Source organism: Convolutriloba macropyga, chromosome 12, assembly GCF_964194025.1.
Source record: "Convolutriloba macropyga chromosome 12, txConMacr16.3, whole genome shotgun sequence".
In the NCBI taxonomy this organism is placed as follows: Eukaryota; Metazoa; Xenacoelomorpha; order Acoela; family Convolutidae; genus Convolutriloba; species Convolutriloba macropyga.
Genome location: NC_134479.1, coordinates 40,055,449 through 40,077,309, shown reverse-complemented (window position 1 = coordinate 40,077,309; position 21,861 = coordinate 40,055,449). Strand labels below are relative to the sequence as shown.

General features: G+C 33.4%; 2 protein-coding genes across 3 annotated transcripts in view; both read right to left on the bottom strand.

Annotated features, from left to right (window-relative positions):
• Nucleotides 1-9,093, bottom strand: part of LOC142351247 (uncharacterized) — a 75,504-nt gene extending 66,411 nt beyond the window's left edge. Inside the window, exons 1-2 of one of the 2 annotated variants that reach the window (XM_075403392.1) lie at nucleotides 8,357-9,093; nucleotides 4,947-5,491 (exon numbers count right to left, since the gene is read on the bottom strand). In XM_075403392.1, coding sequence (XP_075259507.1) covers nucleotides 4,947-5,491; nucleotides 8,357-8,658 — 847 coding nt within the window. In that variant the 5' untranslated portion in view covers nucleotides 8,659-9,093. Of the gene's footprint in view, nucleotides 1-1,107; nucleotides 1,342-4,946; nucleotides 5,492-8,356 lie in introns of those variants that run through there. The other variant, XM_075403393.1, reaches the window with a different exon arrangement.
• An 11,661-nt stretch (nucleotides 9,094-20,754) lies between these two features.
• Nucleotides 20,755-21,861, bottom strand: part of LOC142351075 (uncharacterized) — a 59,814-nt gene continuing 58,707 nt past the window's right edge. Inside the window, exons 3-4 of the mRNA XM_075403161.1 lie at nucleotides 21,575-21,797; nucleotides 20,755-21,024 (exon numbers count right to left, since the gene is read on the bottom strand). Coding sequence (XP_075259276.1) covers nucleotides 20,888-21,024; nucleotides 21,575-21,797 — 360 coding nt within the window. The 3' untranslated portion in view covers nucleotides 20,755-20,887. The remainder of the gene's footprint in view (nucleotides 21,025-21,574; nucleotides 21,798-21,861) is intronic.

Here is a 21,861-nt window from a genome sequence, read left to right as displayed (position 1 = left end):
GGAATGCCTTTTCCAATTGACATTTCTAAAATTTTTAAAAAGAAAACAGAGTTTGTTCTACCAGCTCTTAAGTTTTGTCTGCTTTTTAAAATTCTTTTATAGGTCATAGGATATTTTAGGCATCATTGAACAATAACTGAAGTTATTTAGATCTTCTTGCTGCAATTTTACAATAATAATTTGCTATAGAAAAAATGAAGGAAATTTCTGCAATGCTTGCCACTACTGAAGCCTCGCTGAAAACTGTCGTCGGAAAAACCTATAGCTTGTTAAAATTTTCCTCAGCATACAAAAAAAGTTCACATGGGACTATGATAAAAATATTTTTTCTAATGAAAAGATAACTTTTTGCAAAAATGTTTCTGAGATTTAAATGAAGCTTTGAACGCAAACTTTGAACGCATTCTTGTTGCTTGTTAGTAAACTAAAAAATTTACCAAGGCCCTTACGATAAGGTCTAAGTAAAACCTGCTAAAAACTTTGCGAAATTTTTAATGGCCAGCAAGACGGCCGTTGACTGTAATGTATTTTCATGAGTACCATTCTTGACATCACCTAGATTAAGCAGAAAGAGAGCTATCGTAGACAACAATCGATTATATTGTGTTTTCGGTCAACAACTTATGAATCATAATCCCTTTTTAGTTGGCCATTTTGGGCAATTATACTGATTGTAATCAATTTAACTCAATTAAAAATTATTGTCGAAAAATGATTATAAGCGATTCTAATAATCGGGCTTTGAAAGATATTTCATTTGTTTCATTTGTTTCAAAGTATTCCATTTCCTTTGTTTTGCAAATTGAGCTAATATTTTACAGACTTTTTTTATTATAACTTGACAAACTGCAATTCATCAATTTGCCAAAAATGGTCAAATCGCCAAAAGATTTCGATGAGATCGTTTTTGTTTCAGAGGCCAGTACGGGAAGCGCGCTATTAAGGATTCGGTAGCCATTGATTTATAAAAAAATTTCCAAGTGCAGCTCAATCGGTTGCTCAAAATGTTAATTTCTTAAATCATTGGTAGCATTAATCCCAAATAGCATATCATAAAAAAATAGTACTATATGGTGTACGTCTGTATTGAAGAAAATGGGTACTCACTCGTACAAATGGCATTTCTTGTTAAGAAACCAACAATAAAAATTTCTACAATAGAATATAAGGGCAGCATCATAAATTGATAAATTACACCTAATTTATTGATATAAGATCTAACAATATAAAACTGAAATTAATTTTTGTAAACTTAAGCAAACTATTTTTTTCCTGTTCAGTTAAACGATTGAGCCAGAGCAATTCATTTGCATTACGCTAAAATCTGTCCAACTTTTTGGTATCAACAACATCAGGACTGTCTCACGTGTAATTATGGAAAGATGGTTTAGCATTGTGTTAAATCAAGACTCCTTACGCAAGAATCCATTAGCCAAATCAAATATTTGATTAGTCACATAAACTAAACGTAAGCTGTCGTACAGGTGGCTCAAGTGTAATTTTCAAGTATAATAGTTACTGGAAATAATGGAATAGTTACCACTATCCTTATACGTATCAGCTTTCTTTTCACGAAAAAATGAGATCAAAAAGCAAACGTGACAAGTTATAGTTGCTCGAAAATTTTTATTATGAAGAGGAAACTGCTTTTTTTCTGAGGCTGTTCCTAAGATGCTTTAGTGCAAAAATAAACGGATTATGTCCCAAAAGGCTAGTAATTTAATCTAAAACTATCATTTTTGCAGTTAAAATGCCTCAGCACGGCGGGGTATCAAAATGTTACATTATCTTGACAGTAGCCGCCCGCTGTCATTAAATGATCTCTCGCGAGTTTTAAATTTGAGGACTTTATGTTAATGAAGGAACTTATTTGTTTACCAAATGAAATGCATAATGATGGAGATTAATCATGCAACTTTTCAAAGATAGCTTAACACATAGGTAAAAGCTTTAAAATGCCAAAATACTGCTGTGCCACAAGTAAAAATGCCAGAAGTTCCTAAATAGATAGCCATAATTTGATTATGAGAACTTTCGGCATTTCTTAAAGCAAGATTATTTGACTCTGCAGAGGTCAACGGGAAATCCTCGCCTAACATCTAGAATCGTTAAGTGGTGGTTCCAGATAACCGCCAGAAGTCCTCAGTTACCTCAGGGAGAGTCACGTAACCTCTAATTAAATTTCAGATGTGCCAAGTATATAGTGATGTTCGTTTTAATAAATTCAGGAAGGATTGATCCAATTTGTTAGCAAAAAATATATTCTTCCCATCAAGGGTTAGTGGCAGAAGAAATGCGAATAAAGTTTGATACACTCTAATTATTAATTGTACTTCTGCTAAGAACTTCATAAAAAGAACTCCATATATATATATATATATATATATATATATATATATATATATACATATATATATATATATATATATATATATATATATATATATATACATTCATATGTTCATAAATTTTATTGCTTATATTTGTTTCGGGGTCAGAATTTGTGACTATATTTCTTTATAAAGATATTTATTTATATATATATATATATATATATATATATATATATATATATTACATATATATATATATATATATATATATATATATATATATATACATATATTCAAATATTCATAAGTTAATTGTATTGCCTATAATTGTTTTGGGGTCAGAATTTGTGACGATATTTCTTACTTAATTCTTATAATATTTTGGCATTTTGATAGAGGTGAAAAGTTTTTTCTCATATTATTTTTTTACTCTGTTATTATTTCAAAGTGATAGGCATAAATGTTTAGAAACAAATTTTGTTTTTTTTCGAAACCAAATACTGCGAGTCAATGGTGGAGTCTTTTGGCTATATTTCAATTTTTGTTTTGATTTTTTGAAATTCTCGAGTTCTTTCTAGCGAATGGTTCTTGGAACCAAATCTTAGTCCTTTCAAAGTGACGCAGATATATTAACCTGTAAGTTCCACACTCACTTGAACTTAATAAGTGACATTTGTGATTAAAAATATTGAAATTATCAGGAACTATCATAAGTATAGTGACTGTGAGTGTTACGCGTTTAATTATTCTGTATAGCTTTTGTCAAGTTATCTATCATAAACTATCAATTCATTTTTCAAGGAAGATGTGACAATCCATAAAAACAAAAAGGAGTGTCAAAAATTTTTATTGACTTCCTAGGCGTTTTATATTTCTAGAATAAATGGTGCATTGGCTTTTTGATTGATTTCGTTTGAGAAAAAATCTCTGAAAAAAATTAATTCTACTGTTTTTTTTAAATAATAACATATTTTTCAACCTTATAGAAATAAAACCAAACTAATATTCTACAATTTCCTATCGCTGAAATCAGGGCTGTGTTTTGTTGCCTTTCACAAAAGTGTTTTTAGAGAGTCTATGCCTAATAAAGTAATCTTTGCTGAAAACTAGAATAACCAAGTTAATCATAACGGAACGAGATCAAATCAGCATTGTCTACATTAAGATAGGATCGCGCTCAAACTCATAAGACTTTAAAGGAATCTCTAGATGAGGGATCGCACGAAAGTCATATACGAATCTGATCAGAGATAAAATTTGGAGCACAAATTTTTGAACAGCTGTCCCTTTCATTCGGTCTGATTTAGCCTGTAATGCGGTTAGCAAATGTAGTTTTTAGAGCTGAGAATAAAAATCACAAAAATTCAAAAAAGGAATTAAATTTAGCCAAAGATTGTCTGATCAGAGATTAATTTGGTCGCGACGGCGGTTGATCTTTATTTGTCGACATCAAACTTGAAAAAGATTCAGTGGAAAAAGTAACCATAGTCTAGACCTGGAATTATTAGAAACCGTGCTGAACCAATATAAGCCATGAAAAGACTGACGTGGATAGATTTTTGGTATGAAAGAATTTGTTTGGACTTTGCTCGCCCTTCTTGACCTTGGCTGGACCTAAAACAACCCTCCTCGATATTGCTATATTGGCTTGACAATAAAACGTTTCCTGAAAATTGGCAGTACCATAAAATGAGTCCTGAAATTTGGGTGGACAATAAAAATTACCCTCCAATTAAGCTCGCAACCGAAGCAGTGTCTATTTATTTTTCTTTCCCGAAAACGTTGAGGACAAGTAGCGAAATTGTTTAACCATTGGGTAACGTTCGAGAATGTCACAAGATCGAACCAAGATGTTGGCGGAACGGTTTAGCTTGACTCATTTTTGGTGATGAAAAGAGTTTGGCTGGGCTTATGAAAATATTTAGCCTCTACTTTAACAAGGGTCCTCGACCGTGTAACTTAATTCGATATCCCCCCCCCCCCACACACACACACCCAGAATTAGTAGGTCATTCCATAAATTCTAGATCTAGACCAAGGAAAGGAGATAAATTTTACATAATTTAAAAGGCCGCTTAAAGAGAGGGATTTTTTCTGGTGCAAAATAATGGCTGGCTGGCGTTGTACTCAAACAGATTACAGTAAAAAACTGCAGCAAAATAAACAAATTAAACAGGTCGTTGCATTAATTAGTCAGATTTGTTCATATTGTTCAACTCCATTGAAATTTTTGACTGATGACCGCAAAAGTAGTGTTTTTTCAATATCAGCCTGCTCAGAAATCTGTCAATAAAATGTTCATAAGAGACTGATGTTCGTTAATAGTAAAATATTATGCATGCTACTGACAAAAGCTGTTACATCAACTGCTGAGAAATGTAAAAAAAAAAACAAATTTTGTCTTTATATTTTATAATTTTGAGTTAAACTTCATATTTTTTTTCAGATCATTGTCTGTGAAAAAACTACACTTAAAATTAATGAGGTCAGGCATTATCGCTGCTTTATGAGCATATTTCAATAAAAAATTTAGTGTAATCAGCGCTTTTCTTACACCATTAAGCGCTGAAAGTGCGCTAAAACTGCGACCATTAATTCTCAAACCGAACTTACATTCAAAGGAATCTTCGACATCAGTGCACTCTAAATCTCCGTCACAGGGATTTTGTTGTTCACACGTCTTGTTAAACTCACAATTCAGTCCGTGAAATCCTTCTGAACAATTAACACATTCATAACCACCAAAAACATTGGAACATGTTCCATTGTTTTGGCACGGGCTAGTCTCGAACCCTTGACATACGTCGTCAAACTCGCATCCTGGAATAGTTTCTACCAACAATGTGCTGAAAGTTGGGACAGAACTTGACGGGTCTGAAACTTCTAAATCAATATCCACTGAGTTGGAAAATTTCAAAATTGCAGAGGTCAAACACCCTTTGAACTTTGAACTCGATACTGGCTGATAATTTATCAGAAAAGTGTTGTTTGGTGTTCCGAGTGTTAGTTGGTTAAACTCGCTGTTCCATGGGACACTTGTAGTGTACATTTTGGTTCCAATTGAAATTATGCAATTGTTCTGGTCATTTGTTGTGTTTTCATAGCCTATGGCGATTGAAAAGCTTTCGCCTGTGTCCAGTTTTGCCCAGTGCGGTACCCTAAAAATATAAATTAGAAGTCGGTGGGCTGAAAAATCAGCTTTGTGATTTGGGAACCATAAAACTTTGACCTCGAGATGTGCAATGTATATTACACGGTTGGTAAGACCATCGAGAAAATATCCCACTCATAGTTATGGAATAATTTGAGCGGGCGATAAAACCGATGTGGTAAAATTTCTATTCTTGCGGTTAAACCATGCAAATATATTTGTCGAAAAGAAACATCGACTTTATTCAACCTTTTTATCGCCACCGTTGCTTTTAGCCAAAAGTGATAAATTTGTATTAAATTCGTAATTTTTTCACAAAACTGTTTTACCGCTGTTTTGGAGTTTTCAGTGTGCTGAGGGTGTTAAAATGCAAATGGTATTCAAGTGAAAATTGATTAAACCTTTTTATTTGTTGCAATTTCGTTACACCTCAAACATCAACCTGAACACTATAAGCAATGCATTATCAGAGTATTATGGTGGACTGCTTTAGAAATCTGTTACGCGTAACCCCGGCTCTGGCTTTTGAGTTATTTTTAGCAGAAGTTTCTTTGTGGAACAAATGAACAGCCGAAAACATCACTTAATTTGAGATCAATTCCCAAATCGTTTGGATAGTTAGTGAAGTTTCGAGAGTTTGTGTATTTATCGCTAATCGAAGCCATAGTGGTAACTTATTCCATTTTTGTGCCCATTGACGAACAATGAAATCATTCGAAAATTGGTTTATACAATGTGTCTTTTTATGAATTGTTTTATTTGATCGTTTTGTTGAAGACTGAAGACCCAGTGAAAGCTTTTAATTTTTTTGTGATTTGCCTACGTCATAATGAATTTTGATTACTGACTTCTTTGCTATTATGAGTTCAACTGGTAAGATTCTTGTCTGTATTAGCAGATCTCTTGCTCTGTCATAATTTTTACGTAGAAAGTACACCTTAATCCCAATTACATTTGTCGATTAATGCGTTGCAGGTTCTCGAGATAAATTTTGAAAACAGGTTGCTGCAAAAATTAAGTTTTAAAGCACAAGTGACTTCAGAAGCAGAATGAGCGTGTTCATGGGAAATTGAAGGCTTATCAGGTATATTGAGTTTTAGAGCTTTAGAGTTTTTTTAGAAATGATGGTCCTGTTGATTTCAACACCAAGGCATCTGCAACATTTTTATGTCATGAATAATTCGTTGTTACATAAACGATCCCAAATCCAAACTGTTGCGCGGAAGAAACGAATTAGTTTTTTTCTTTCACTTTTTCTTTCTTTCAATTTTTCACCATGTAAACTACTTTTGTTTCTCAACAACAGAAAATACATTTGTCGTGTGCCAACTGAAATCTTTTCTCCTTTGTGTTTATGTTAGTTTAAAAATCATGTTTGTACTAAAAAGACCCGTGGAGCTAAAACAATTCTCTGAGGCCTACCGTGATTTACAACTTCGCAAACGGGAAACGATCTGCTAAATTAACATTTTCATCTGCTGATAGAAAAAAATGAAGATGACAATTTTTTGGTTCTTGAGAAAAACAATACATTCATTTTCTTTATAGAAAATGCAGCTTGAAACGGATGAAAGTTTTCTCAAGTTCTAGGAAAACAGCAAAAACTTTTTTGCTTTGTTCAAATGGGATCAAACTGTTCCGAGCAATTGTAAAACTGCACTTTTGTCTGACTCATTTCTGAAATTAAAATAGCATTTTTTGAACTAATTTGTGCTTATCAAGGAAATCAGTTATCCTAGTCAATGGTGGCCTTATTTTTGCTGCAAAACTTTAAGTTACAGATTTTAGTCTTTGATTTGTTTTTAACCAATTTATCGCCACTTTTTGAAAGTGGGTGTTACCTAGGTTAGCTTTAGCTGATTTACTCTTTTTTGCACTTACTTAAAGATAATTGTAAATGTAGGCTTGTAACCATTCTGCTCAATTTTCTGTGAAGAATTTTACTGTGGCTTTATTATCGTCCAGTGGATAGCATGACAGTAGCAGTGCAGTTAAAAACAACATCTGGAACTTTGAGAACCCCCTAGTTTAGCAAAAATACAAGTGGTGATATCGTTCAATCCCTTAAAGTTTTTCTTTTATCTAATCGGATTGCATCAACATTGACACTTTTTTTCACTCAGAGAGATCTCTTTAATAGTTAATTCCAATTGTTATTTACTTGTTCGTAGCGTTTTGAAAAAAAACGATGCTTGAATAAATGTACGTCTCCTTTGTCTCCTTATTGCTAAGATCCATAAACGCTTAACTTGTATGTACGTCTCAACGTCACAACTTTTTTCCTTTTGTGAAACAAAAACCTTTTGTGATTCATCAATTTTTGTGTTACTATGAAAACCAAGATACCCGCCCGCGTGGGTTTCCTTTTAAAATAATAAAAATTTAATTTTTATGGAACACATCAGTAAAAAATTACAATCACTCATTTACATTGTGCCATAAGAGATTCAACAAAAGAGTAAACAGTTTAACTGATGATTTTCACAATTAGCTGTGCATTTGCACAGCTATTTCCAACATTTCTCTAACAACGGTAACACGGATGTTCAAATTTCCTGGGCCAATTTTCCGACGAAGAGGAAATAATGAAAACTTAAAGGGAAAAAAGTAAAATTCTCTTTGTCAGAAAAAAATCCCAGTGGCAATATCATTCTCTGCAAATAGCGGTGAGATAGCACAATGTCACAACAACCTTTTTAACTCCGACCATTTTCTTGTAATCTTTGAGTCAAGAAACTTCAGGCTTTTCTCACGTTCTAAATTGAACAGAGATCTTGCCCTTGAAGAATGGTGACAAATTTACGATTGTGGGAATGACAATTATATCTTTGATTCATTAATCGATTTTTCTGAGAAATCTAAGCCCTGCTACCTGTAAACGTTGCTGTTTTCACTTCCTGTGAAGTACAAATCACCATTGAGCAGTTCCAACACGACATAAGATGAGTTTGAGCTGAACAAAGCGCACAAAACGCCTGAAGTGTGAACAGTTTTGAGATCGAATTGAAGTGATTTGATACTTGTGTCATCCGGGAGGTTGACGGATGCGTAAACGTAACTAATAATGTCCGAAGATGGATCTAAGTTGCGGAAAAATGTGTAACACTTTAATTTGTTAACCAGATAACTGGTTATAATAAATAAATACAAAATGTAATTATGCAGAGAAGCCATTATTTCCTCAGAAATTGGAACTGCCTGAATTAAATTTTACAAACTTTTTTTTAGTTAGGTTACATTCATTAAGCAATAAATGTAATTAAAAAAAGAATGAAGTGAAAAATGTTTGCAGGTTAATTTTCAGATGATTTTGTCCACATTAATTAATCAGTATGAGACCGGATGCTTTAATGATAATATTTTATTAAACATTCTTTGACAAAAACTTGAAGTCATAATAACTCTCACATAATAACTTACAATAAAAAAGATGATTATTGAGTGTAGAAAATAACTCAAACCAAAAGCATATTTTGTTAAGCGATCGCAAAGTTAAAGTTCACTTAAGTATTGAGTGGATTCAAGTTTTTTCCTGCTCCGAGCGCAAAATTGTACTATGTAATTTCAACTTGACAAATTGATTGGCAACGAAATTTATCTGTCAGAACGTCCAAATGCAATAAAAATTGTGCTCAAAGATCACAGAACGTTTTTTAAACAATGGTAAGTTTGTGTATGCTAAAATTGCGGAACAATGCAATAAGTTTTTTCTCTCCGAAAAAGTATAATTTTCCTCTTTTAATTAACAATCAAACAATCATTTCAGCAATTCCTATCTAGAATGCAAAATCAATATAACATAAATTATCATAGCTATATAAGTAAAAGCATATGATTTTTTTTAAAAAAATTATTACGCAGTGGCTGTGGTAATGGCTAACTGTGATCTTTTATGACTTATTATTTGTTCATTTTTTGGTGCTAACCGAGTTTTTATCTAAATAGTTTGTTCATAGTGGCAACAGTTTGCTGATGAGCTGATGGTGCCACGCAGCGTGACCAAAACTGAATTGATGTACCATACCGTTATTGCTGATAATTCAGCTTTTGAGTTATTACAGTTTCAACCATTAAAAACTGATGCACGACTATCGAATTTATCCGTTTTCAATTTAAAAAAAGTAGAATAACTTTAAATCATGCGGTATTACAACGCCTCTATCCGCCTTTCTTGGAATTGTTTTGACAATATCTTGGTAATCGATAAAAGGACAGCGATGCACCAGACCGTGTTGTTATTTTAACTTCTTTAAAATTGCACCAGATTCTTGGCTCAGAAATGAGAGAACTCTGATATCAAATTTTGACACATAGTAAAATTTTAACATTTAATTCACCGCAATTTGAATTAAAACTTATGAGTAAAAATCCACAATTGATGTTTTTGCACCTTTATAATGTCAGATGAAAATAATAACGGCAATTCCAATTTCTTTAAAAATAAAAATCAAATAGACTTTATCAGCACAAAAAGCAATACTTTATCACTCAATGTTACGGCAACAGTTTTTAATCGGTGCAGATATGTTCTCCTCTTTTGACAGGGGGAGATTACTTCCAGATAAGTAGACACAATTTCTTAGATAGGACGGAAAACAATTTTTTGATGCCAGAAAGCAAATCTCCGAAAAACTTGCGTTTCTTCTGATCGTCAGTATGTGACTAGAACAAAATAAACTAGTATATAAATTTTATCTATTCCACTTAGTTTCAAAACCAAAACTTCTATTCACTGTTTCCAATTCAATAATGATTTTATTAAAATGGAGTTATTTTCCAAATATTTCGCTTAACCATTAGGCAAGAATTTCTGCCTTCAAAATCACATCATTTACGTGGAAAACAGACTATCTAAGCAACGTGGAATCTTATCTAAATTGAGATAGTTCGTGCCCGCTGTCAATTGATTGTAAATGATGTTACTAATGTTGTTCCTACCATTCGATACAGTACTTTAGTTTTCAGCTTTGGTGGTTCCTCTTCTCTTGAAACCATTATATTTTTTTCAGAAAAAAAAACTTTTGAAAACCTTTTACTTCAGAAAAAAGACCTATAGTTTCGATGACGTCTTTCAAAATTATCTATTGTTACCGGTTAAGGAATTCTATATTTATGAACTGCTCAAATTTTAAACGAACTCAATAAACAGCATAATAAATCGTTTTGCAATAACTTCTTTGAACTAAAAAAATGCAGGAACAAATCCAGTATAAAAAATCTGCAACTGCGTAATGAATCTTGTCTAAAACTACAAATACAAAAACTCTCAATAAGACTATGAGGTGATAAATAAACGACAAGTTAAATGTCATCGGAATTACTCGTTCGTGGCTTAAAAGGGCATCAAAAAATGAGATAATCGAGTTCTGTCATGGAACTAAATCTTATTTGGTAGGGAATGAGGAGCTTAGGAAGTTTATTTTCATTATTAAGACCAATAATTCCGTTAAATAGCTCTCATTAATCTTTTGTGTTGATTGATACTAAAATGATTCAGGGGCAATTGGTAAAGTAGACTCCTTCAGTCACATTAGTTGTCCGTGCTTTTTCACTTGTTGTATTTTTGTTCAAGACAAACAAAACGATTTTTTTCCTTAAACGTACCTCGCTAAAATGGAAAAAAAGCTATAGACTTATTCGAAACTAATTGACAAAGAGTTGCAGAAGAATTTTGTAGTAACAAAATTGAAAAGCGACTACTGACAAACAGAAAAAAATTGCTTTAAATGTGTTTTAATTGCTTTAATTGCTTTAAACATGATAATAAAAGAATTTTTAGCGCAATTTACGTTGTCGTTGCTTAACTAATTTAAAAAAATCAATAAAATAAACATAAAGAAGAAACTTGATACGATCTTTTGTTCAAAGCAAAGCTTTATGATTAAGAAAAAATTTAAAGAGACAAAATCACTTCAGAGTGGTAAGCACAAAAAGATCGCAAGAATCAATTTGCAGAAGCAATTTTCGGTGGAGAAAATGGACAAGTCCTTCAAACATGACAGAGTTTCTCTAAGAATCATTGAAGGTTCTGAAGAAAAATTGTCTTTTTTCAGCTTGGAGTACATAACATCTGAAGGTGAGCAAAATAATTCTGTCATAAAAAAAGATAAAAATCTGATCCGAAAACAGCAGTTTTTTGCTTTCCAGTTTTACCAAAACATTTTCAAAAAGTTTTTACTAGTGAGACACCTACAAATAAGACGCAATTTTTAAATTTGATCACTGTATCCAAAATGTACTCTCAAAAAGAAAGTTAGTCTATTCAAGAAAAATTTGTAAAAAACAATAAGTTAGTGCGCGCTGCTAGACGTGAAAAAAAATTTGATGCTGATCTATGCAACAATTACCACAACCAATAAAACAGAGATATCACGGAACGACTTTCAAGACTTGATCAGTACTTCTTTTTTGAAATACACGTCTTGAATTGACAAATCAGCACTGATCACTTCTTATCTCCAGTCTTCTTAAGACTTGTGAAAACTTGTCGACTTGCTGGAAACTTGTCAGGTCTAAATCAGTTGTTGGCCAAGACTTGGCAAGTCTAGAGTCAAGTCTTGATCGAGATTTGACAATTCTTGAGTCAAGTCTTGACCAAAACTTGACAAGTTTTGATTATTCAGCCGTTGAGTAAAGTAGAGTTTTAAGAAATTATTTATAATTGATACATTTCAAAATTAGCAAAAATTGGTAAAAGTTTCTTACGAGACATTTAGTAATCTAACCAAGCTATTTCTGAATTCAACATATACCCACTTAAAATGTCCAATATATTCACCCCGCAACCAAACGTTTTTCAATGGTCAGAAAAGAGTGACCATGGTCAGAAAGAAGGTCAGAAAATAGTGGCCAGAAAAAAGTATCTGGGCAATATCAAAATTGTTTCACTCTCTATCAAGTGAAATTTGTGAAGTGCTCGCGTTGTTTTTTCCTTCTGTTTTCACTTCGAAGAGCATTTTAGGCAAGCCACAGTAAGTGGCGGGCTTCTTCCGTTACGAAACAAAAGCAAACCAACTGTAAAAACTTTGCTCGTTCAATACTTGTCAATTCGTGGTTAGGACTTGCTCAAGACTTAACTCAAGACTTGCCAAGAGTTAAAACTTGATTTAAGACGTTCCAAGTCCAAAAATGACATGATTAGATCTCTGATACAGTACTGATCCAAAACTTGCAATTTCACAGAATCAGTACTGACTAAGACTTAACGTTTAGTCCAGTATTCGGTTTCAGAGGAAAAACAAAAATTAAAAGAAAAGCATCTTCTTAAAGCAGAACTATCAGTCGCTACCAAACGACTAGCAGACTATCAGAATCAAAAATCACTTACACTTCAAAACGAAATAGAATTTCCTCAAGTGTCATAGTTAGGCCCTCTGCCATGAATCTTCTTGAATATTTCTTTGCCAACACAAACCCGTTTCTAAAGCCAACTTACCAACAAGAGTCAATGACTCCTGAAGCAGCATGAAACCGACATTATCCCGTTGATACCCAACAAAAAAAATTGAGATAGTCTGATTTGCGATAACGAAAGTTTGTTTTCCTACGACATCTAAACGAAAAAGCATAATTGGTCACGTTTGTGATTGGTAGATATATGACGTACTAAAAACAATGAGCACAGTAATCCGAAAAACTAAAACTGATTGGAATTTCAATAAAACTTTTTCCTGTTTTTTTTTTCAAAAAAGATAAACTAAAATGATTGCACATTGCCAAAATTTGGCAAAAAGTTGCGAAATAGATGCCAGAAGACAGTTCATAACAAAAAAGTGCTGAGAAACAGAACAGGCAAACTGTTGAACTTATAGTATTAGAACGGAAATACAAAAGCATAATTATCACTGCACAAAGGGAGATCGGCAGCCACTGTATTTTGGAAGAGAAATGTTTCCACCCATCAAACAACTACTCTATTGCGGGGTATGAGTTGAAAAGTATGCGTGGAAAGCTGACAAGGAAAATATTGATCGTTTTAATGAATCAATAGATAATTTTTCCTAATTTTCTTGAATCCATGGCAAACCTTGAAAAAATGTTAGTTCAAGTTTTTCTCAAGCTATATCAACGATAAAAACCTAGCGCTAATACATTTAAAATCTGACTGCAATGGTAAAATTTAAGGGTAAGAAAATGAAATATAACAACCTTGCTATCAATTTCAAAATGTACAAACTACAACTAAAAGTTCCTTAAGATCAGAAAGCGGCTACAAAGATTTACTCTCAATTTTAAAGACTTTTATCCAAGCAAAATAATTTTCTAAACTCAACATCAAACGATATATATTTAAAAACAATATTTTTGTCTTTTTCTACAATATCGGCTTTGGAGAATTTCGAGATCAAATCGAAAAACAATTGCTTCATTTCTAATAACACTGTCTCGGCAGATTGGTCAAAAATAGCTGCCATCCAGTTTTGTGACCGCAATTGTCACTCAACCAAACAAGGAAAATAAATCTCGTTAAAATGATGTTTTTGTTCCTAAAAAATACTCGCAAAAAATGTTATTCTATTTGAGTTTCACTTTTAGAATTTTAGAAAGAGAGGATAGGTGGAGTAATCTGAAAGCCGATTGGAATTACACCTGTTAACTAAAATGGTTTAAAATAAAGTTCAAGTTAAATTCTGTTATGGTTTTTTGACATTCACTCCTTTCTTTCTAATCAATTTCGCTGAGCAGCTCTTCTCCATATGTAGATTGAGTATAATGGTTGAAGGTTGAATCCAGCTCCGAAATGTCTGAAAGTTCTGACGCAATTGTATAAACCCCAAAGATTGCCAAACTGCTTATCATTAGAAAAAAATAGGGCTAACGAGACCTGTACTTGCTGAGACTAAAGGAAAATGGGGAACAAATAATAAACCTACGCTTCCTCTTTCCCTCCTAAAGACAATAAAAATGTGTAAAACTTCTACCATTTACCCTTAGACCCTGCAACTAGCATGAACTAAAACATATAACAAAGGTTAACTAACGGGAATGCAACAATGGGAATAATTTTATTCTTGTTTCATTTTTGAGTTCAATTGAGACATTGAATCCATTCCTTTTAGGTTTTTCTTCTGAGCGATATCGCCTTAAATTCTGATCCTAAAAAAGAGTAAAAAGCTAGCTAAGAAAAGACAAAATATTTTTTTTGAAACAGTTGAGAGCGATTCAAAAGTAGATGCAAAGAAACGCTTTTTCTCTGCATTACCATCTATTATGATGCGGCTTTTAGGGAAGGCAATAAAGGAAATTAATTTTCACAACTGACGGCTAGAATTGTATCATGATTGTAAAGTACAGGGAAAGTGGGCTTTGTGAAGAACAAATTTACACCGAAGTTCCTAAAGAAATGTGCATTTGGTCATCCATTTCTATTTCGGACAACTAAAATATTAAAATTATTTTGCGCCAACATATGTAGCTCAATATCTTTTCCCTTTTAGTTTCAGTCGAAAGTAAATTTGAGCTTAATTCTTGCAGAAGTGAAATAACTTCTACAAGTTTTTTCATTAACTAATAGCTATGTTGGATCGATCCTCAGTTTGGCAAGAAATCAGATCTCCATAGAAGCTCAAATGACTTTTCGATTACTTAAAAACACTAACAGATAAAAAAAGATTTTTGACTCATGATAATAATAAAAACGATTTACTAATTTCTTTTGCACTCTTTGACTTGAGTGTTTTCTTTTGACCCAACTATTTTTTTTTGAACCAGATAGGTAATCGATCAAACCTCAGTTAACATTTTTAAAAGATCTTTGATTCCTTGTATTTTTTGTTTGAAGGTTTTTCGAGAGTTGAAAAAGTACATACGCGTACAAGAAGCGTCAAATGTCTAAAATTTTTATATCTCTCTTTGCCGACAAAAAATTTTACGGACAATTCTCAATTCCATTGTCAATTAAGAGGTCAAAAGTATGAAATCACTCAACAACTCTGAGTCTTTTTTCTCTTCGAGAAACAAATTTTTTCACGAAGTTTTTAATGGTGCCACTTTGTGTCTCAAACTGGCACCATCTTCGCAAAAGATATCCAACTGTCCAAAATTGGCTTATAAGGTAACTTTTTTTGCAAAGAAAAATAATGCGGGATTCTGCGAGTGGCACAATGTTCCCACATTTTCGTTAAAAACCGTACAGAGTATAATATCACAATATCTGCATTGATTTTGCTGATAAGTTTGCCCTGGCAAAGAAGGTTGTGTTTGTCAAAAATTTTACGGACAATTCTCAATTCCATTGTCAATTAAGAGGTCAAAAGTATGAAATCACTCAACAACTCTGAGTCTTTTTTCTCTTCGAGAAACAAATTTTTTCACGAAGTTTTTAATGGTGCCACTTTGTGTCTCAAACTGGCACCATCTTCGCAAAAGATATCCAACTGTCCAAAATTGGCTTATAAGGTAACTTTTTTTGCAAAGAAAAATAATGCGGGATTCTGCGAGTGGCACAATGTTCCCACATTTGCGTTAAAAACCGTACAGAGTATAATATCACAATATCTGCATTGATTTTGCTGATAAGTTTGCCCTGGCAAAGAAGGTTGTGTTTGTCAACCTTGTCAAGTTTTGTCAAGAGAGAAAATATTTGAGTTTTCCGAATAGCAAACAAATATGTGATATTTTTTGTAACTGTTACCAAAGATTGATGCGATCATAAAAACAAAAAGCATTTGCAGTAATGCAATCTAAAAAACTTGTATTTACCCGGACAAATGGAAGCGAAGTCACAAAATTTTAGAAGAACAAAAGATAATGATATCCAAAAATAAGAACTGAAAATTGTAATATATGGGTCAGTAATTTTCAACAGAACTCCTAAAGATATCAGAAAGTAAAAATAGTGTTCAAAATGAACTGACTAAATTTAATTCTTGCTATGATTTCGCTAAAAATCTGTCTTGTTTTCTAGATCTACTAAATTATGTTAAGCTGATTTCAATGATATGTTGTTATGTTCCATTGTGATTGAAATCGCGGTCCAAGATTGATGTCAAAGTAATTTCAAAATAAATTAAAAAATTGAGCAGAATATTGAAAGAAATGCAACGCTTAAATAAGATCAAATTTGATCAGTTCTACAATTAGAACTTCAAAATAGTCGACTATTAGATTTTCGTAATAGTCGACTAAGTAGATTACACAGCTCAAAAACTTATTTTGGTGGTCTTGTCATTGGTTAAACACAAAATATAGTCAAATCTTATTGCTCACAAACATTTGGTCAATCTGAAAAAATATCATATGTATGTGACCTCTTGTATGCGATCTTTTTTCAATTCTGAGGCCTAAAAAACCACTAGCTACCTTCATAGCTTTTGGCTGAATTAAAATGATACAGCTGCCAAATTTTCGAGCTTTTTCAAACAGCAAGCTCCTTGAAATTCATCTAAGTGAAATTCTAGACACAAGTAGCTTATATTTGAAAATATAATTGTTACTCTGGGCTGCTCTCAAAAAATCAAAAACTGCCTGGACTAAAAAGCGGGTCTGGCATACAGCTACAGAATATGTGGGAACAATGAGAAAAATTATCTATATTGTTGACCTAAAAATGTGACACGACTATTAACGTTTTCGTATGTTTTGAACTAGTTTGTTTTAAAGTGACGTAAATATTTTTAATCGCGTTCAACAATTATTCAGCTACACTGAATGTCAAAAAACGATAAGGCGGCAGCCAAAACGATAAGGCGTGAAAAATTGTTTTCCAAAATCAAACATGTTCAATTCTTTGAATAAAAATTTCACAACAGTACTTCTCTCACTTAGTGCTGTTGTTTACCTTACATTTTTTTGGTTCAAAATTAATTATTAGAGCATATTTAGAACTTTTGAAATTAAACAAGTTGTCATCAGTATAGTGGCGGAAATACACACTAAAATATCTTTCATATAATAATGCATCAATTTTGACATCCAATGTAGCCAGTACATTATTTCATTCATTGGGTTGTACGGCAATTGCCAAATACTAGCAAAAATTATTTGGTAAAGGCTAGGAAAATCTGACAAGCTTTCCTAAAAAGGAAAACCAGGCATATCTGCGTTTTCCACAAGCATGAGCATGTCAATTCCCACGTGATATCAGTTAAAGTTGTTCCAATGTTTTTCAGGCAAGTATTTGCTTACTGAGGTGTTCATTTTTTAATGAACAAACAGATTTTACGTGGCTGACCTTATTCTGCTTCCGCAATTCCTGAAAAAATCTCCCAGGAATTATTTTTTCAAAATTCATACCTGGTTCAGTTCACTTCGATTTCGCATTAATTTTTTTTCAAAACATAGCGAGTAGATTACCACAATAGCTGCAAAATTGACTTGCGTGTCGTATAATTAGGATAAAAAACACAGAAACGAGTTGAAAAACATCAAAGCCGGTTATGATGCTATAGAAAAAACTCGCAAAGCAATAAATAGAATTGGCTTCTTAAAATTTTTGCCCGAGGAACATTTTTCAATAAGTACCTGTTGTACGCGTACGAGTTACTTGGACCTTGATTTGAACGAAGCTCAGGTTTTAAAGTGCAAATGTCATTTTATTGGGTGAGGTAAGTCACGTATGATAAAAAATCTAAAATTTTTACTAGAGAGGGCGAGAAACGCAGCAAAGCGCACATATGCCTTCAGTGAGAAGAAGTCATCCGGGAAAGTGGAATTTTGCAGCTTTGGGTATTTCGAAAAAAGCGGCAGAAAACGAAAAAAAGATGGCAAAACAAGTCCTGAACTACAATTCAAAGGATTAAATACAACTAAGACATGGCTATCAATCACATTAGAGGGATTATCGTGATGATTATCCAATAATATGCGAATACATATAGAAAACAAACAAATTCTAAACAGGAATAAATTTTTCCTATGCTCTCAGAAATCAGTAACATCAAAATTATTAAATTGGATAACAACTAAATTACAGTTCAACTGAAGAATACCAATTTAGCAAAACCCTTAAATAAATCAAACTGTTTGCCATTAGAAAACAAAGCTAGCCAATGAGACATCTCGCTGTCCAATTTAATAAAAAGACCAAATGCACATGAAACAGGAGCAGAACCGAAAATTAATATTGGTTAAAAGCAGTACTGTCGAGGTTAATAAATCTGTTAGTTTGGTACTTAAAATACCAAAGGCGTCAATTATCTGTAAACAAAAACCCTCATTAGACGGGATCTGTCATAAAAAAGTGTTAATGAAAAAGAGCATTTCAAACATTAATAACTTTAAAATTCAATTAATCTCATTTGAAGATTTTTATTATAGCCACATAGTGACAAAACAATAAACATTAAAAACGGTTAAACACTCAAGAATTTCGCTGAAAACTTGAGAAAACAAATAGTGTCAAGGTCGCAACAGTCAACAGCATCAATATCAATCACATAGAAAAACTCATGTGTTATTAGGAAGCTCTAAAAAAAACCAACAACTATGAACTGAAGTTATCAAAAACAATAGTGTTTCTTTAGAAAACCGATAACACGTCATTCATGATTCTTAGCAAAGAGCCATTAGATTGACCAAAAATCCGTGAAATTAATTCACCAATTTATGGAAAAATAGCATAAAAGTCGGAAACCATTAGCTAACCATTGACGACAGAAATCAGCTTTTAAATTTCAGATTTTAAACTACGTCCTTCTTCGCTGCTTTTACTACTTTAGCTTGACTATGATCACATCTGATTGAGAAGTTACTTCACGTTCTCACTTACTTTGAAAACTACCAGAACTTGTTTTCCAATTTTTGCCAATTCTTTTATTGACGCTGAGAGGACAATTGGATGCAAACGCCTGTAGTGCTTCCCTCACGCCAACACCAAGTACATTGGTTTACAGCGTTTCTGAGGCTACCAGGGGTGCTTTACAATTCAGCTGACGTCGGAAAGTTTTTGAGCATATTCCCTCAAAGCATTCCTGGCTAGGGTCCTATGCTAACCAACTTTTAAATAGCTGTTACAAGACAACCAAAATGTTAGACATCGCTTCAAGATTGCTTTGAGCTCATTGAAAATTGGGTCATCTATTAGGGCGTCTCCGATCAATTTTCGCTCTTAAATCGTCGATAACTTTCTTTTGGCTAAATACACCAATACTAATGAAACTGTCTAAACTAATGTCTTTTTAAAAAAATATGGTGATCTATAAGATTAAATTCTTATAATAATCTAGATTAATCCAGACCTCAAAGCAAGAGAAGGCAGATAAACGAGGACATCCGACACCTCTCTGACCTCAGACACCTCTCGTCCACTGCATCGCAATGCAAACAATCACAAAAACCATTTCTGTCACTAAATCCACTCAAACAGTTAAGAGCTACTATTCAATCATTTGTGATAAACAATTTGGGCGAATTAACCTCTTTCAGCACCATTAAGTTTCTGATTTTACCGTTATAGCTAAACTTAATTCAGATTAACCAAAAACTTTTGCCCCGATATGCTGAAAGTTTCACCCAACCTTGTGGAATAGGTTTTGAAGAAAACAGTCCCACTATCTCAGCTACGAAAAAGACCATGGACAAATACCCCGTATCGAAGCATCCCCCCTTATTAAAGAGCTGCCTATTTGGCCACACCTTAGCGGCCCGTGGGACTTAATGAAACTCACAACCCAACAAATAATCACGACTGAAATTCATTGTGGGGGGTTTATTTACGCACGTGCAAAATTTTTACACAATAATTTATTATGTAATGGCACCTGCTCTGTAACTGGGGGTGAATAACGCACTGGGGTGGGGGCACAAACGGAAAAGATCCAGTAAGAATGGGGCTTATTTCTTAGTATAAGTTGCCTTTTTTCCTTTTAAATTATTCTTTAAGAGCAATCCTATGACATTGTAACTACATTTTGCCACAGCTTTTCTGGATCTCCTTAATAGACTCTTCTGCCAACTTTGAAACTTTGAGCAGATTTAGTTCCACAGAAATGATGCTTCAGCTTTCAACATATCGATTGTGAATCAGCATTTACAAATTTGGAACAAATTCAACTACTGTAAACAAGATTCAATCATATGTTCACTTTTCACCCATTATAAATAGGTTTCCCATAGCACAGCAGATATTGTTTAAGAACAATGATCGAAAGATACATGGAACTAAACAGAGTTCAAATCTGCCAATCAAAATGATAGCAATTCGAATGAAACCTCATTGGATTGTAAATTTCATACCCCGAATTTTATAACATGATTCAAGTTCTGGTCATCCGATCAAATTTGATACACCGATCCCTTATTTGTAGTGATTATTGTATGCAAAATAAATCATCGATTTAGCAAACATGTTATGTTGTTGACTCAATTTTGAACCCTGACTGTGTCGAAAACTTTCAACGAGAAAGATATCAATAACTTATCCTGGTGTTTCATGGAAGCAAAGGTACAATCGCTTATAAGGTAATCAAAACTTGATAGAGTTTACAGACATGTTAATTGTGCCTCCAATGTATTGGCCTCTCTTCTTTTTCGTCTTCTCATGTTTGAAGTTCTTCCCTTGCACTACTGATAATTGCCTGTTGGCGTGTTCGCCCCAACTACCTATAACAAAAAATGGGATCCTTTACGTTTGTGTCCCCCAGTACGTTATCCACCCCCACCCCCCCCCCCCCCCCCCCCCAGTTACACAACACGTACCCTTAAGTGTCACAGACGGAAAATATCCAGAATATGTTTCATGAGACTCAGATATGACCTCAATGCATAAAAGTAGTCAGCCCCAAATTGCTCGAAATAGAATCGACTGACCATCTTGAACTCGATTGATATCGAGACGGGAACCGACAGATTGTAGTAATGGTAGAAATAAATACACACTTACGGTTCTCTCTTGAAACAACAAACTTACAACAGTCGCTATTGCTGCACGACCATTAAACACAATATCAAACTCATTCTTCACCGTCGCAAGTCACAAAAAATTGCTGACAATTAGCTTCCCTAACGTTTCGAACGATTGAAATTTATGCTTTTGAAGAACTCGTTGTCTCGTTCTGAACTCGTTCTTTGTCAATAAAAAGTTTAATAGATCCCCCCTCCCCAAAAAGTAAACCAAGCGAATTGTATACAACTATTGAACAGATTGTCCTACCTCTATTATTGGATAAAGATCGATATCTATTATCTAGCTGTGTGAAAGTGGCTGTGTCATATTGCTCCGCCTTCACTCTTCTGAAGGGCATATTCTGCTTAGTCTGAGATCTTCCCCTTTCTTGTTCCTTTCCCTCCTCTTTATCGTGATCAACTGGAACTGCTTTGGCAATGACAGTGTTCAAATCTGCTGATTTTCTACCTTTTTTGAACTCTGGTTCCTCCTAAACAAATTTGCAACACAACCACACAGGCAATTACAAAACCCGTGATCATTCGGGTATTTTT